The sequence below is a fragment of the Podospora pseudocomata genome, chromosome 7 (assembly GCF_035222375.1).
Source record: "Podospora pseudocomata strain CBS 415.72m chromosome 7, whole genome shotgun sequence".
Taxonomy (NCBI): domain Eukaryota; kingdom Fungi; phylum Ascomycota; class Sordariomycetes; order Sordariales; family Podosporaceae; genus Podospora; species Podospora pseudocomata.
In genome coordinates this window covers 3,474,674-3,487,346 of record NC_085891.1, presented here as the reverse complement: position 1 = coordinate 3,487,346, position 12,673 = coordinate 3,474,674, and the positions used below count along the sequence as shown (strand labels likewise).

At 50.6% G+C, this 12,673-nt stretch overlaps 4 protein-coding genes across 4 annotated transcripts; 2 read left to right on the top strand and 2 right to left on the bottom strand.

The window, feature by feature from the left end:
- Positions 1-770: 770 nt before the first annotated feature.
- QC762_711490 (uncharacterized protein) lies at positions 771-2,496 on the top strand. The gene is made up of 2 exons (XM_062894000.1): positions 771-1,520; positions 1,648-2,496. The coding sequence occupies exons 1-2, from the start codon at positions 1,419-1,421 to the stop codon at positions 2,293-2,295; spliced, it is 750 nt and encodes a 249-aa protein (XP_062739857.1). The 5' UTR covers positions 771-1,418; the 3' UTR covers positions 2,296-2,496.
- A 2,675-nt stretch (positions 2,497-5,171) lies between these two features.
- Positions 5,172-6,761, bottom strand: QC762_711480 (uncharacterized protein; the record flags this gene model as incomplete). The annotated part of the gene is made up of 1 exon (XM_062893999.1): positions 5,172-6,761. One exon carries the CDS (start codon positions 6,759-6,761, stop codon positions 5,172-5,174), a length of 1,590 nt encoding a protein of 529 aa, XP_062739856.1.
- Positions 6,762-7,484: 723 nt separating this feature from the next.
- QC762_711470 (uncharacterized protein) lies at positions 7,485-9,004 on the top strand. Its single transcript, XM_062893998.1, has 3 exons — positions 7,485-8,040; positions 8,096-8,637; positions 8,707-9,004. Exons 1-3 carry the CDS (start codon positions 7,597-7,599, stop codon positions 8,900-8,902), a joined length of 1,182 nt encoding a protein of 393 aa, XP_062739855.1. The 5' UTR covers positions 7,485-7,596; the 3' UTR covers positions 8,903-9,004.
- A 190-nt stretch (positions 9,005-9,194) lies between these two features.
- QC762_711460 (uncharacterized protein) lies at positions 9,195-12,599 on the bottom strand (the record flags this gene model as incomplete). Its single annotated transcript, XM_062893997.1, has 4 exons — positions 9,195-10,565; positions 10,624-11,431; positions 11,491-11,789; positions 11,853-12,599. 4 exons carry the CDS (start codon positions 12,597-12,599, stop codon positions 9,393-9,395), a joined length of 3,027 nt encoding a protein of 1,008 aa, XP_062739854.1. The 3' UTR covers positions 9,195-9,392.
- Between the last annotated feature and the right edge of the window lie 74 nt (positions 12,600-12,673).

Sequence of the window (12,673 nt, the reverse complement as noted above, 5' to 3'; positions counted from 1 at the left end):
TGCGGGCGTGCTGTGGACGAAAGTTGCGAAACAGAATTTGCCCGGTTGTACATACGCTTCGCGCGATATGTGAGGTCCTTGAAAATAGGTAGTCAGTGAATCCTCGATATAACGGGAGGCAACCTGAAATGTTCGAGAGGCGTTGACGCATAGTTGAGTAAATAGTATGCGTTTTCTTGACAACTCAAACCTTGCTGAGAAAGAAAACAGAAAGTGCCCTAGGCCAGGAACGCGCCTTCATAAACAATCATCCTCAAGTACCTGGTGTCTCCTTTTTCAAGACCATTTGATCTCTGGCTCTCCTTGAAGTGTATTTACATTATCGCAATCTTGTGTGTAGGGTGTGCCTTAAATGGGCCAGAAGACTAAAATGGGATCATGAGTCGCAGTCAAGATTACGAGTTGTGCAAAAGCAGATCGTATGATTGCATAGAGTCGGTTGAGCTTGCCATATTACCTAGGCAGCGGGATAGGGTCTGTGCAGGACAACAATATAATTCTTGATATGAAGTTCACGATGAACAGGAATAAAACACGAGGCGGCGACATCTCAGCTGCATCAGACATGCCCGTGTAAGTACCCAACCCCAAGGTTATACAAACCTTCCTCCAGGACTGTTCGGGTGTCCCGTATTGACACAAGTGACAGGAGACAAGAAAGCTGAATACAACTTCGAAAGACACGAACACCGGCGTTTCCGCAGTCAGCCGAAGCCGGGCGGCCCAGCAGTTGCTGAGCGCGGGGATAGTCCGGATGGAGTAATGGATTTAGCCAGCCCATCCGACACTCTGAATACGAGGTCTATTAACATGGAAGTCAGGTGTGCTGGGTCTTGGCAATCATCATTGACATGTATACCCCGCATATAGAGCTCGCTATCTTTTTTCATTGGCAGTGTTATTCCTGCGTTTGGCGTGGCTGGGGTGCTACACTCTTACACACTCAGATCGGCCAGATGCTTGGCCGGGCCAGTCAGAGTTGCACCTTGTACTCCACAGAACAGTCCATATCCCTCCCTCACGCAGATAAAGGTGAACTTCCTTGGTAACATTGGCACAAACTGGTGTCCACCTGATCGGAACTGACTCGGAAGACATCGCGCAGTAATCCATCTTGGATACAAGACCTTGCCTAATCAGCAGACAAGTGACGGCAGCAATACGAGATGCTACATGTACAGAGAGTCTGCAACCCATGTCAGTTACCCGCTCAGGTTTGTACGAGGAGGCGTGGGGTCGAGTGCCATGGCATCGTCAACGGAATATAAATGCTGTGGCTTTCACTCCGAAAACACACCTCTTGAATCTTTCCCATTCGACCATCACTTCCAAGAACCTAGGACTCTGCAGTTATCGCTTGAAAGGCCTTGCACTTGCACTCGGATACAATCATCACAATATTCCTATCGATAGCAGAAATGACTCGATTTAGCCTGACTGCTGCCGTCCTCATTGGCCTAGGCCATCGAGTTCTGGGTGCTCTGGAGCAATGTGGACCAGCACAATATGACCCTACCAACGTAAGTGACCACCTCTACAAACCAACCAGGCTTATACCACCTACCCCTGATTTTGTCTCCTACAAAATCATTGCACAGCTTCCAGATCACCTCACACGGCGTCACACTAACTCAGATCTGTGTTCAGTACGTATGCTGGGAGAACCAATTTCTCTGCCCCGTCACAGCCGGTGAAGGCCTGTCTTATTGCAATGGAGCCTGTTACAGCAAGTTCATGTACACCTGCAACAATAACATCCTCAGTCTTCTCCCGCCCGCCGAGTCTGCCTTTACTCTCACCGTCTCAAACCCGGCGCTCCCCCAGCTTGACGGCAAGCCCGTCACCGCCCAAGGGCTTCGTCTGTGGCTTGGAGGAGAAACCAAGAGCTACTGCCCTTCTGTCGTCGACCCTAACTGCCCACCCGGCAACGTCACATCGATTGTGGCAGGCGGCTTCGGCGGAGCTGGTATGAACACAATGGTGCCCGGCGGTCAACAGGTCTATCTGACGCCGGACTGGAATGTCGGATACACCCAAGCTCATTCGGCATACATGCCGTCCGGCAGCACCTCGACTGGCTTTGCCGCCTACCAGGGCGGTGGGTTCATCAACCTCAATGGCAACGGTTGGGGTTGGGTCGCTTGTCCTCCGAGGGCTTCGGGTCCTGCTGGGCCCGAGTGGACTTTGTATGGTAGAAACTCAACAAACGCCGAGAGCCTCAACTACTGCACTCCCATCAACCTCAAGGTCACTCCTTACCCCGGCCAGGGGGCGGCTGCTTGGCAGTATACTTAGAGGGCATTTACTTGTAAGATTAGAGAAGTAAGAACTGTCTAGGAGAGAAGTTTTACAAGAAAAGAATATCACGCATGGGGAGAAACAATGAATTTAGTCTTATCTCGAGGAATAGAAATTTTGAGGTGCATTGAACAAGGGACAGTGAAAATAACCCTAACCCTGCGCTTTTTAGTTTACTTGTTTTGTGATAGTAGCCCCTGAATTACCCCTGAATGCACCTGGCCACCACAACACCCGATCTGTTAATTCTTCAACATTCAATTATGATCATATCTTATGACATACTTGAGCCTTTTCCTCAGTTCCCAGTGTAACAAACCCCTCTGGCTTTCCTGAAACATGCTTTTTCTCACGCTTTCAAAAAGCATTTTCGTCTTCAACTACTAGCTCATACCTATCGCGGTTTGTATGACATGAAATTATTCGTATGGAACTGGAACGTGATGCGATCATTGTTTTGTCGGTTGATAGAGGTCAATCATGGACAAGTGGCATGGAAACATGAACAAACCAGCATGAATATCACGACAATACTGAAGGAACCGATGAAATCAAAGTGGGCAATGTTGATTCTAATAGCTACATCTGCGTCTCTTCGTTGGCCCTGTGCACTCGCAACAGGTTACCAGGCGACACCACGAGGAGGTGCAGAGTCCGACTTCGCCGCCCGTAAATGGTAATAAATAGTAGATGAGATAATAGATGGCACGCTGGGTGGAACACACATCACAAAACACGCTGGGGGCTGGGGGGCTGGGAGAACGCTGGGGGGGCATCAACAGAACACAGACAAAGCAAAGCACGCACAACACACCATCACAAAAAATGACTGAAGCAGAGTCAGCAAAACGAAACGAAAGCACAGAAACAAGCCAAAAAGAACGTCGCCACTCTTCACAACGGAATCCAAGGAGCGAAGACGACCGGGGCGAAGACAACCGGAGCAGGCACAGCCGGAGCGAACACGACCGGAACCAACACCACGGGAACGAACACGACCGGAACAAACACGACCGGAACAAGAGCATCGGAAGATGGAGGACGAGGAGGAGCACTCGTCATCGTCGTCATCGTCGGAGGAGGAATTGTCGGAGGAGGAGGACTTGTCGTCGTCGCCGCTATCGGAGAACGAGGAGGACAAGGAATCGGGCGAGGAGGACGAGGACGAGGAGGAGAAAAATCCGGATTGCGCTTCACTCCGAAGATGCCGCCATCCTTGGAACTGGCCAGAAGGAATGGGCGAGCTGGGGCCCATTTGCGCCGCTGGGGAGAACCGAGCATTGAGACGTCCAGGGCTCGACGTACTGACAAAATGGGAAGGACCCCGTCCTTCATCTTGCGGACCACACGATCCAGCCAGGCCTGCACCCGGATCGCAGGGTCGGGAGGTCCGGGAGGTGCCGGACGGACGACGTACTGGGGCCGGGTGGTGGAAGGTATGGCACTGCGAGCCATTGTCGAGAAAAAAAAGAAAAAAGAAAAAGCGATAAATGGGTGGCGTGGGGCGAGCGAACGGATCGAGCGAGCGTGTGCAAGCACAGCTGTGAAAAAAACCAGCATTAGCAGACGAGGTCAACAAGAGTGAGCGAGCGAAAACTTACCACAAACAATTCACCAGCGAGTGACAAGCTGTCACACAAAATTTACGAGCGAGAGGTAAGTAATCACACAAATCTGCAAGAGACTGGTCAGCAAGCGAAATCAAGAAGGCGTGGACGAACAGAAGCTTACTACAGCAGCGGAGCGAGCGAGCAAGAGTGCCTGTTGTGTTGGTTAGTGAAGTATGTGTTTGTTAACAACAAAATGGGGTGAATTATACGTGCCTTTATGCTTGTTGACTGGCTGACTTCTGCAGTTCGATGAAAAGAAAAAGAAGAAAAAAAGCTTCCGCCAAAATCTGGGGACTGAAGGGTTTGTTAAGTACATCATTGGGGGGCACCTCTGGGGCAAACACAATCAGCCCGCCTGAAATGGTCAAGTTCGTAGCCATTACGTAGCTATTTGCATGTGTCAGTGTGATTTGGCATGTGATGGTTGAAGGTCACTTTTGGTGGGGGTGGACTGGTATGTTGGTCTTGATCTGGTGATGCACTGCTCCTTTCTTTCAGTAAAAAATGTGCGGAGGTAAAGCCAGTGCTGATGATGCCAGAGATTAGTTTTTGTAAGCGATTTCGAGTGTGATGAACTGTTGATCTTCTTTTCATGTTTGGGAACTGCAAAGTATCTGGGGGTGTAGTTAGGAAGCTTTGAGATAGGAGTGCACTCAAGGTAGAAGGACGCCCCCTGCGGAGAAGGACCCCCAGGAAAGCAGATGGGATCTCGCCTTCTTCATCGAATTGCTTGATAGCGTGATAGACCTCCGTCAAACACTCCACGTCAAGTTATAGCGTGAGAAAAGAAGAATTCAAAGATACTACTGAAGTAGAATTCAGACCTGTTGCGCGTAACACGCGGATGGAAAAGGACATAACACCCAGCTTTTGGGGCATTTCGTGACTCTCTGCGGCAATATCTCTGCAACAACGAATTTTCTCAGACAAAGTTTTACATACAGTTGCTCTCCAGAAGCCCCTCTATCCAATAACCTTATTTTCCTCAACAACAACTCATTTGCGCATGAGTGATAAGGCAAAGAAATGAGAGCCTCTATGGGCGGACTGTCCCATCCGATTCTCCCGACGTTCGGGTGACGTCAGTGCCCGGTTGCCATCTGCTCGGCCCCACTTTGGGCCACAGACTGAGTGTGATGAAGATGCTAGAAGACGGTGGAAGAGCACCACCAGACTCTAGAAGAAGCCAGATGGGAGAACCACAAAGAAATGCCCGTTTGCGTCACGGGTACCGTACCCGAGAAGTCTCGAGATGTCGCAACCTCAGTTGCGTAGTGTAGTATCTTCCGCCACAGATTTAATTCCCCTACCTGGAAACAACCCTCTAGTCTTTGCCTTCATCTCATAATATCCCGCCAGCCACTCCTCGGTATGCCCCTTCATGTTGCAGTCATTCCGCCCCTCTCCATGAACATCACCTTCGTTGACCCATTCAACCAGCTCCCTTACATACGCCAACTCCTTTCCCTCTTGATGCAGCGAGTGGAACCCTCTTCCGAGGCCTCTCTCCAGCACCCTTCTCTCGTACTCGTGTCTCATCAATTTTTGACTTGGAAGCTTTGCTCTCCCAGCAAACACTCTTGCCACCGCCTGGGCCTGAAAATCAAAAAGCGAAAACGTGACCACATGATAAGGTACGCCTACAAAAGCCAAGGTTGGGTCGGGGATGTAGAAGATATCTTTGTGCAAGTTATGCGCCATGTTGCCGTCCGATGTCACCACCAGATATTCCCCTGGTTCTGTGATTGGTGCCGTGTCGGAATGGAGATGCGGGAGGAAAGGGTAAGATGTTATATATCCTGTTGCCATGACCACGTGGTGAATCTTGTCGAGTACCTGGCCGTCCTTCAAAGCGATCTTCCCGGGAATATGCTGGCCTTCTTCCGGAAAGTGCTGGTGTCTTTCGTCGTTATCGAGAATAAAGCTAGCTATTTCCGGCACTCGTCTCGTAGATGATGGCAGCAGTGAGACTGGGAGGTCAAACTGTCCTCCACGGGCACTCTGGTAGACTTTGTTTACAACTCCATCCAGCTCCCGGCAGATATCCAAAGCAGACACACCAGCACCAAGAACCACCACATTCTGGTCCCGATACCTCTGTGGGTTTCGATACTGCTTTGAATGAATGATCCTGGCGGGAAACCTTGTTTTCCATTCCTTGAGTCCAGTAATGTCAGGAATCCGTGGCATGTTATAATGCCCCGAAGCCACGACAACTCGATCAAATAGATGTAATCTTTCAGTGAGCCGAACACCAAGCTCTTCTTTCTCCAACGTCACTGATCGCAACTCCCACTTGAGCCCATCGTGTGTCTTCTTGACCTCATCTACTCGGGTGTGAAATAGAGTCTGGTTGTTGACGTCATGCACTTCTGCCAGGCCTTGGACGTAATTTTCAACATCTCTTTGACCAACAACGGGTTCGGTACCCTCGGGCCACTGGCCCAGACTACTTTCCATGAGGTATGTCGGGACGTTATTGCGTAGGCCTCGGTAACACGGGCCGGGTGGTGAGAAGTGCGCCTCGAGGTCGGAAAGGTAGTTGTTTGCTTCCACCCGAAAGGTCAGATTCTGTGGTGTTTCGTTCCTTTGCTCAGATGGAGGCGTAACATACGAAAATTGACCTCGTTGAGAAACCTCATAGTCCCCAAGAGACGGCGTGTTGCTAGGATATGGTGGGTCGCCGGGAACGCGGTCATCATAGTGCCAGATTCCACCGGCAATGCTTGAGCGTTCGAAGACCGTCACTGAGAGACCTTCTTTTAGCAAGTGTGCAGCTGTGCATACGCCGCTGATACCTGCTCCGATGACTGCGACCGTCTGCCGAGAAGGTTGACTTCGTAGTTCCGACATGTTCCTGATGGTGAATCTCTATCACTGTTTTGAGCAACATTAGGAAGGGAAATATAAAAAAGTATCAAGCTCAGCATCTTAGTGGACTCCAAATATGGAGATGCGATACCTTTCTGCGAGCTTAGATGTGGCCCAACCCCCGCGTCATGGATCACGCCATATTGCGTAGCTGATCGCGCAAACATCAATGTTGATTCTGAAAATGGTATGTGCTCTAAGGGGCTGTATTGAAAGAGTTGACAATGCTGAATTGGTGCCAGATCCCTTATCACTCTTCGATTTGATCGGCATTCTCTAGGTAGGCTACATGCATTCATCTCTACTTTTGACAAGACATTGGGTGAGTCATGGGACAAGAGAATAAATCGGATAGAATGGCTTTGAAAACTGCCAGAACTGTGGACTTGGGTATACGACCAGCTCTGTGGTAGCTTGCAATTTTGATACCGTGACAAGCCCTGAAATCAAATGTACCCGTATTATGGTGACTGCCAAGCACACAATTTGTGCAGACATGGCATCACAAACGCATCCGTCATTCCCCGTCATCGAACGGACTGATAGGTCCGGTGATGTGCAGTGACCCTCACTTCCACGACATATTGTAGTGATCTCGCAATCCGGTATACATATTGGATCATTGATAACCGCTTTGCAGAAGCGGTATTGATATGAATGCTTGGTAATGCCGGTTTCCTTGACGAGTGGGGGGCATGTGAGCGATGTTGTTGTAAATCCAAACCATATCTGCTGCTGAACCCTCTCATGGAGGACCCCAAAACAGGTGTCTTCGAGAGCTTGAAACATCATACATTTTCTTGTCAGCATCTTGACCATGGCGCCTGCTACAATCGAGGCATCAATCGTCGACACAGTCGAGCCCAAGAAAGACACCTTGGCCCTCCCAGAGCCAGCCCGGCAACGGCTGATCAGGTCTGGAGTAGACCTGACCAACGGATATCCATACCGTCCACTAGTACCCTTGTATCTCCAGGATGTCTACCAACTCCGCAGTGCTGAGCGTATCCATGAAGATGCAGGGGCCAGAGCTGACAAGTCCAAGAAGAATCTGTTTTCGGCGGCAAGCAAGGTGACCGACCTGACAGCCCATATCGGTACTGAGATTGAGGGTCTCCAGTTGAAGGACCTGACACCCGAGCAACGTGACGAGCTTGCTCTTTTGATCGCGGAACGCAGTGTTGTGTTTCTCAGAGACCAAGATATTTCCCCACAACAACAGAGAGAGCTAGGAGAATGGTTTGGTGAGGTTGAAGTGCATGTATGTGATGCTATCCTACCCCCAGTAGCAATGAGCTGACTAAGTCGTGATGCAGCCCCAGGTCCCACAAGTGCCTGGCGTCCCGGGCGTGACTGTCATCTGGCCAGACCTCCAGGCCCAAGATTTGCCCGCCAACTTTCGTAACCCAGGAGGAGCGTCTCGGTGGCACACCGATCTTGTCCATGAACGACAGCCGGCAGGCATTACCCACCTCCACAACGACACTGTGCCTCCGGTTGGGGGGGACACGCTCTGGGCCTCGGGATACGGTGCTTATGAGAAACTATCCCCCGAATTCCGCAAGTTTATCGATGGAAAACAAGCTGTGTATCGCTCCGCACATGCCTATCTTGACCGCGAGAATCCGAGTGCCGGTCCAAAGTTCGTCGAAAGGGTCCATCCTCTTGTTCGTGTGCACCCTGCAACAGGCTGGAAAGCACTCTGGGTGAACCGCGCGATGACGACGAGGATAGTTGGATTGGATAAAGCTGAGAGCGACTTGATCTTGAATTATCTGCATGTCGTGTATGAGAAGAACGCGGATATCCAGGTCCGATTCCGATGGACCGCCGGGACCAGTGCTCTGTGGGACAACAGGTGAGTCAGCGACGACAGATTGAAGAAGAGGAGGGGAAAGCAAATTGACTAACCTGCAAATAACGTTAGAATTACGATCCATAGCGCCAGTTGGGATTACGAAGGAAAGTATTCAAGACACGGCACTCGTGTCACATCGCTTGCCGAAAAACCCTACTTCGACTCAAAGGCCCCGACTCGTCGACAGGCTTTGGGTCTTCTGGATGAAGACGAGAAGGAGGCTCTTGGTCTGGCAAGGGACAGGGTGGGCGACCACTCGCCTTGATTGCAGGCGACCCACAATTTTTATTGTGTGCATCAGGTGAAATAAGGAGCTCTGTTGGTAATCAAACTACATCAATCTAACCTCAATCGAACAACCCATGCGCATTTTCGGCCTGCCAATGACGTTTGTGATCATCAGTCTTTCGTCCACGTTGCTAAACAGCGCCTTCCATTCCTTTAGCAACTTCTCCTTTGCGTAGAACATCGATCATGGATGCAACTGAATACGGTGCTCCTCTCTTTATTTCCACCCGGTGCGCACAACATGATGAGCACCCGCAATCAAAAAGTGGTCGATCACCTCGCAATATTGAATTTTGGAAACTACAAATTGAACGAAGTGTTGGCCTTGTTAAATCTCATCAGATTTCAGGGACAGCAGTTATGATACTCCTGTCCCACCAACCGGCCACTAACCATCCCAGACTATTTTCCCCTGTCAAGAAAGCCAATATTTAATGTCAAATCTTCCTCAAGCAAGAATAAGCAAACTAATCCGACTTCGACCCCGAGTGCTCTCCATCATCCTCGTCATCGTCATAGCTGCCACTACCGGAGCCACTCTCACTGCCACTCTCATCACTAGTGGATTCGCTCTCGCTATCAGTCTCCTCCTCATCCTCATCCTCGTCATCGCTATCCTCGTAGTAATCCTCGTCCTCATCTAGGTCAGCATTTTCATCGATAGAGTCTGAAAGATCCCCCAACCCCAGGATTTCCTTAGCCATCGAGATTGGCCGCTTCTTGATCTCGTCCATGCCATCCATAACCCCAGAAATAGCAGTCTCCTTATCCTGCTGAATTTGAATAATCCTCTCATCCACAGAGCCTGCAACCACAATCTTGGCCGTATGCACTTCCTTGGTTTGTCCAATACGGTGGACTCTTCCGAAGGCTTGCTGCTGGCGACAAACATTCCACCAGTGGTCATACATGATGGCCCGGTTCGCCACCGTGAGGTTCAGACCGTGTGTGGTGCAGGTAATAGATGCCAGCATGATCTTCACGGCCGGGACCTTCCTGAAGGTCTTTAGAGACTGCTCTTGGTCGTTCTGGTCCAGGTCGCCCCAGAAGTACACAAACCGGTATCCGCTCTGTGTAAGCATGCGGCCCAAAGTCGAGAGCATCGGGATCCATTGCACAAAGATGATAATCTTATCCTCTGGCGCTTCAGATTGCCATCCGTCGATTAGGTCAAGTGTCGCCTTCGTTTTAGCGCTGTGCGGCACCGGATCCCAAGGATGGGAGTCGACGCCCTTCATGAAATTGAGCGTGTTGGCGCGTGTTTGCTGCACTGTTTGGACAGTTTGTCTCTTCTGCTTTCCCCCCTTATTATTCGTCTTGGTTGCTTTTCTTCTCTTCGATGGATGCCTCTTCTTCTTGCGAGATTTCGCTCTGCGCGCCTTCTTTTTCGTCCCTTTCCCTGTGGTTTCTTGATGCTTACTGAACCGTGGCTGAAACCCATTGTCATCGTCACCAAAGTGACGGTAAGTGTGCCCGTTATCGCGAGGCAGGATAGGCATGCCCTGATGACTCGGACAGCTGCCCTTGCCTGATCTACCAGAACCGACTGGCTTGTTGCAGCTCGGGCAACAGGCTTTCTCCTTGTTGTGATGACGGGTTATGAGGTTACCGAAACATGAGGCGCAGAACGGGTGGCCGCACTGAACAGATTTATTAGTATTACGGACGGATGAAAGTTCCACGAAAGCAGGTGCTTACATCAGCCAATTTAGAGGCCGGGGTCACGACTCGCCGGCAATATCTGCAGAAGCAGTTGCATTTGACCTCACTGAGCTCCGGCAGCTTAGACTTGTCTTGGTTCTCCTGCTCCTCGTACCAGTCAGGCTCAACAAGGGCTGGATGAGAGGTGAAGAATTGGAGATGATCGACAATCTTTTGCATTGTACCCTTTTCTGGTCCGGGATCATATGGTTGACCGGCGTCTTGATACGCTTGGCGCCGTACCTCCAACGCCATCTGTCTCCGGTTTGTTCTCCCGTATGCTTCCATCTCAAAAGGCGAAAAGTTAACCGTGACAACCTGAACCGGATGTGCCTTGGGAATCTGAAGAATGGGTGCGCCCATCAGTTGCGTGTCAACACGACGTCTCAGAGTAAGTTCCGATAGCGTTTTCTGAAATTCTTCCATGTCTCCCATCTTGCCCTTGACGCCCCCCATAGCCTGAACGAAGGTATCGTACTTCTTGAACTTGGTGCCCAAGAAGTCAAGGTAGGGAAATACCTCTGCTGTGGTGTTGGTCAGCGGGGTTCCCGTTAGAACCCAGCGATATTTGCCTGTGAGGTATCTGCAGGCGAGGGACGTGCTGCTCTCCCTGTTATTAATCGCATGGGCCTCATCTAGAACGATGCGGTGGTAGTTGATGCGAAACAACGGGGGGCCATGCCGGTGCAGTTTCTGCTTCAGGGAGGTCTCTCGAAAATCTGAAGGATCCTCACTCTCCTCCGACTCCTCACATTCGGCGAGCCCTTTGCTAGCTTGGCGTTGAACTTGTGCATAATTCGTGATTCTGAACGTTCATGCTTGATTAGCATAGAACGCACAGGAAGGCAACTCCGTGACACTTACATGATATCACTATTGGCGCACTCATCATCGGCCATTGCATTGGCGTTTTTGTAGACCAACACTCGCAGGCCTTTGTCGTCGCAATGATCAAATATCTCCCGATACCACTGCGTCAACAGCTTCTCTGGCGCAATGATGAGGGTTTTTTGGGCTTTGTCCCGGCGACTACTAGACGGGTTTTGTGACATGCACGCCAGGAGCTGAACTGTCTTCCCGAGACCCATTTCGTCGGCGAGGATCCCTCCATTGGACCCGCGGGGGTGGAACTCTCGGGAACACATCCATCTCACCCCTATCAGCTGTCACATCCATGAGATATTGGTGAGCTGATCCTGAGTTAGGAATAAGAATCATGTACGTACCTGGTGATTGTAAAGTGGTGTTTTGAAGCCTTTGAGCTTCCACTTTCCCTCCACTGGCTTACAGTTATTGACCCCAAATGACAGCGTGGCCTCACGAAGCTCTTCAAAGTCCTTGCACGCCTGCATATCCCCCTTGTCAAGCCTGTCCTTAATTGTTTGCAAGGCATCGTCGACTGCAGCCTGGACCGCTGTTTTACTTGGTAAAGGTATCTTGTAGTCAAATGCGGTATCCTCCTCAGTCTTGATGAGACCTGGCCCCTCAGCCTTGACGAAAACAGGCGCCTCGATCTCGATGAAACCAGGTTCCTCAGCCTTGATCGAAACATCCGCCTCGGCTTTGACCGAAACACCCTCCTCAGCTTTGACCGAAACGGCCTCTTCAGTCCTGACTGGAATAAGCCCCTCAGATTTGTCGTCTGGGCCTGACATGCGCTGTATTTTGGTGGAGGGAGTCTCGTAGGGCTCCTCAACAGCCTTGCGCTTCAAATTCGACCCGCTCTCGCACGCACGAGCATAGTGTTGCTGCCAGTATTCCTTAGCATTCTTGGGGGGCCCGTCAGGGTCCGCGTCGCTTTTTTTGGCCTTCTTGCCCACTTTACCGGCCTTTTTTGGCCCGCTGCCTGCATCTGGGTCAACCACTGGAGCAAACGTGAGTTTGGTGTGTGATGGTGGGAAGTCAGTCGTGTTGGAATCTCCAACTGTCCCATATGTCTGCTGGCCGATTTCAGGTGTATCCCCAAGAGCCATGTTGAATAAGATGATGACTGAAGATGAAAGAAATGAGTGAGTAAATTATTTGTGGACGACAACTGGCGAGGCCT

Excerpts from the sequence above, each read along its gene's own strand:
- QC762_711490 (XM_062894000.1), top strand. The coding sequence starts at position 1,419 with ATGACTCGATTTAGCCTGACTGCTGCCGTCCTCATTGGCCTAGGCCAT. Across the intron at positions 1,521-1,647 it reads CACAATATGACCCTACCAAC|TACGTATGCTGGGAGAACCA; the intron begins GTAAGTGACCAC and ends ATCTGTGTTCAG.
- QC762_711470 (XM_062893998.1), top strand. The coding sequence starts at position 7,597 with ATGGCGCCTGCTACAATCGAGGCATCAATCGTCGACACAGTCGAGCCC. Across the intron at positions 8,041-8,095 it reads TTGGTGAGGTTGAAGTGCAT|CCCCAGGTCCCACAAGTGCC; the intron begins GTATGTGATGCT and ends GTCGTGATGCAG. Across the intron at positions 8,638-8,706 it reads AGTGCTCTGTGGGACAACAG|AATTACGATCCATAGCGCCA; the intron begins GTGAGTCAGCGA and ends AAATAACGTTAG.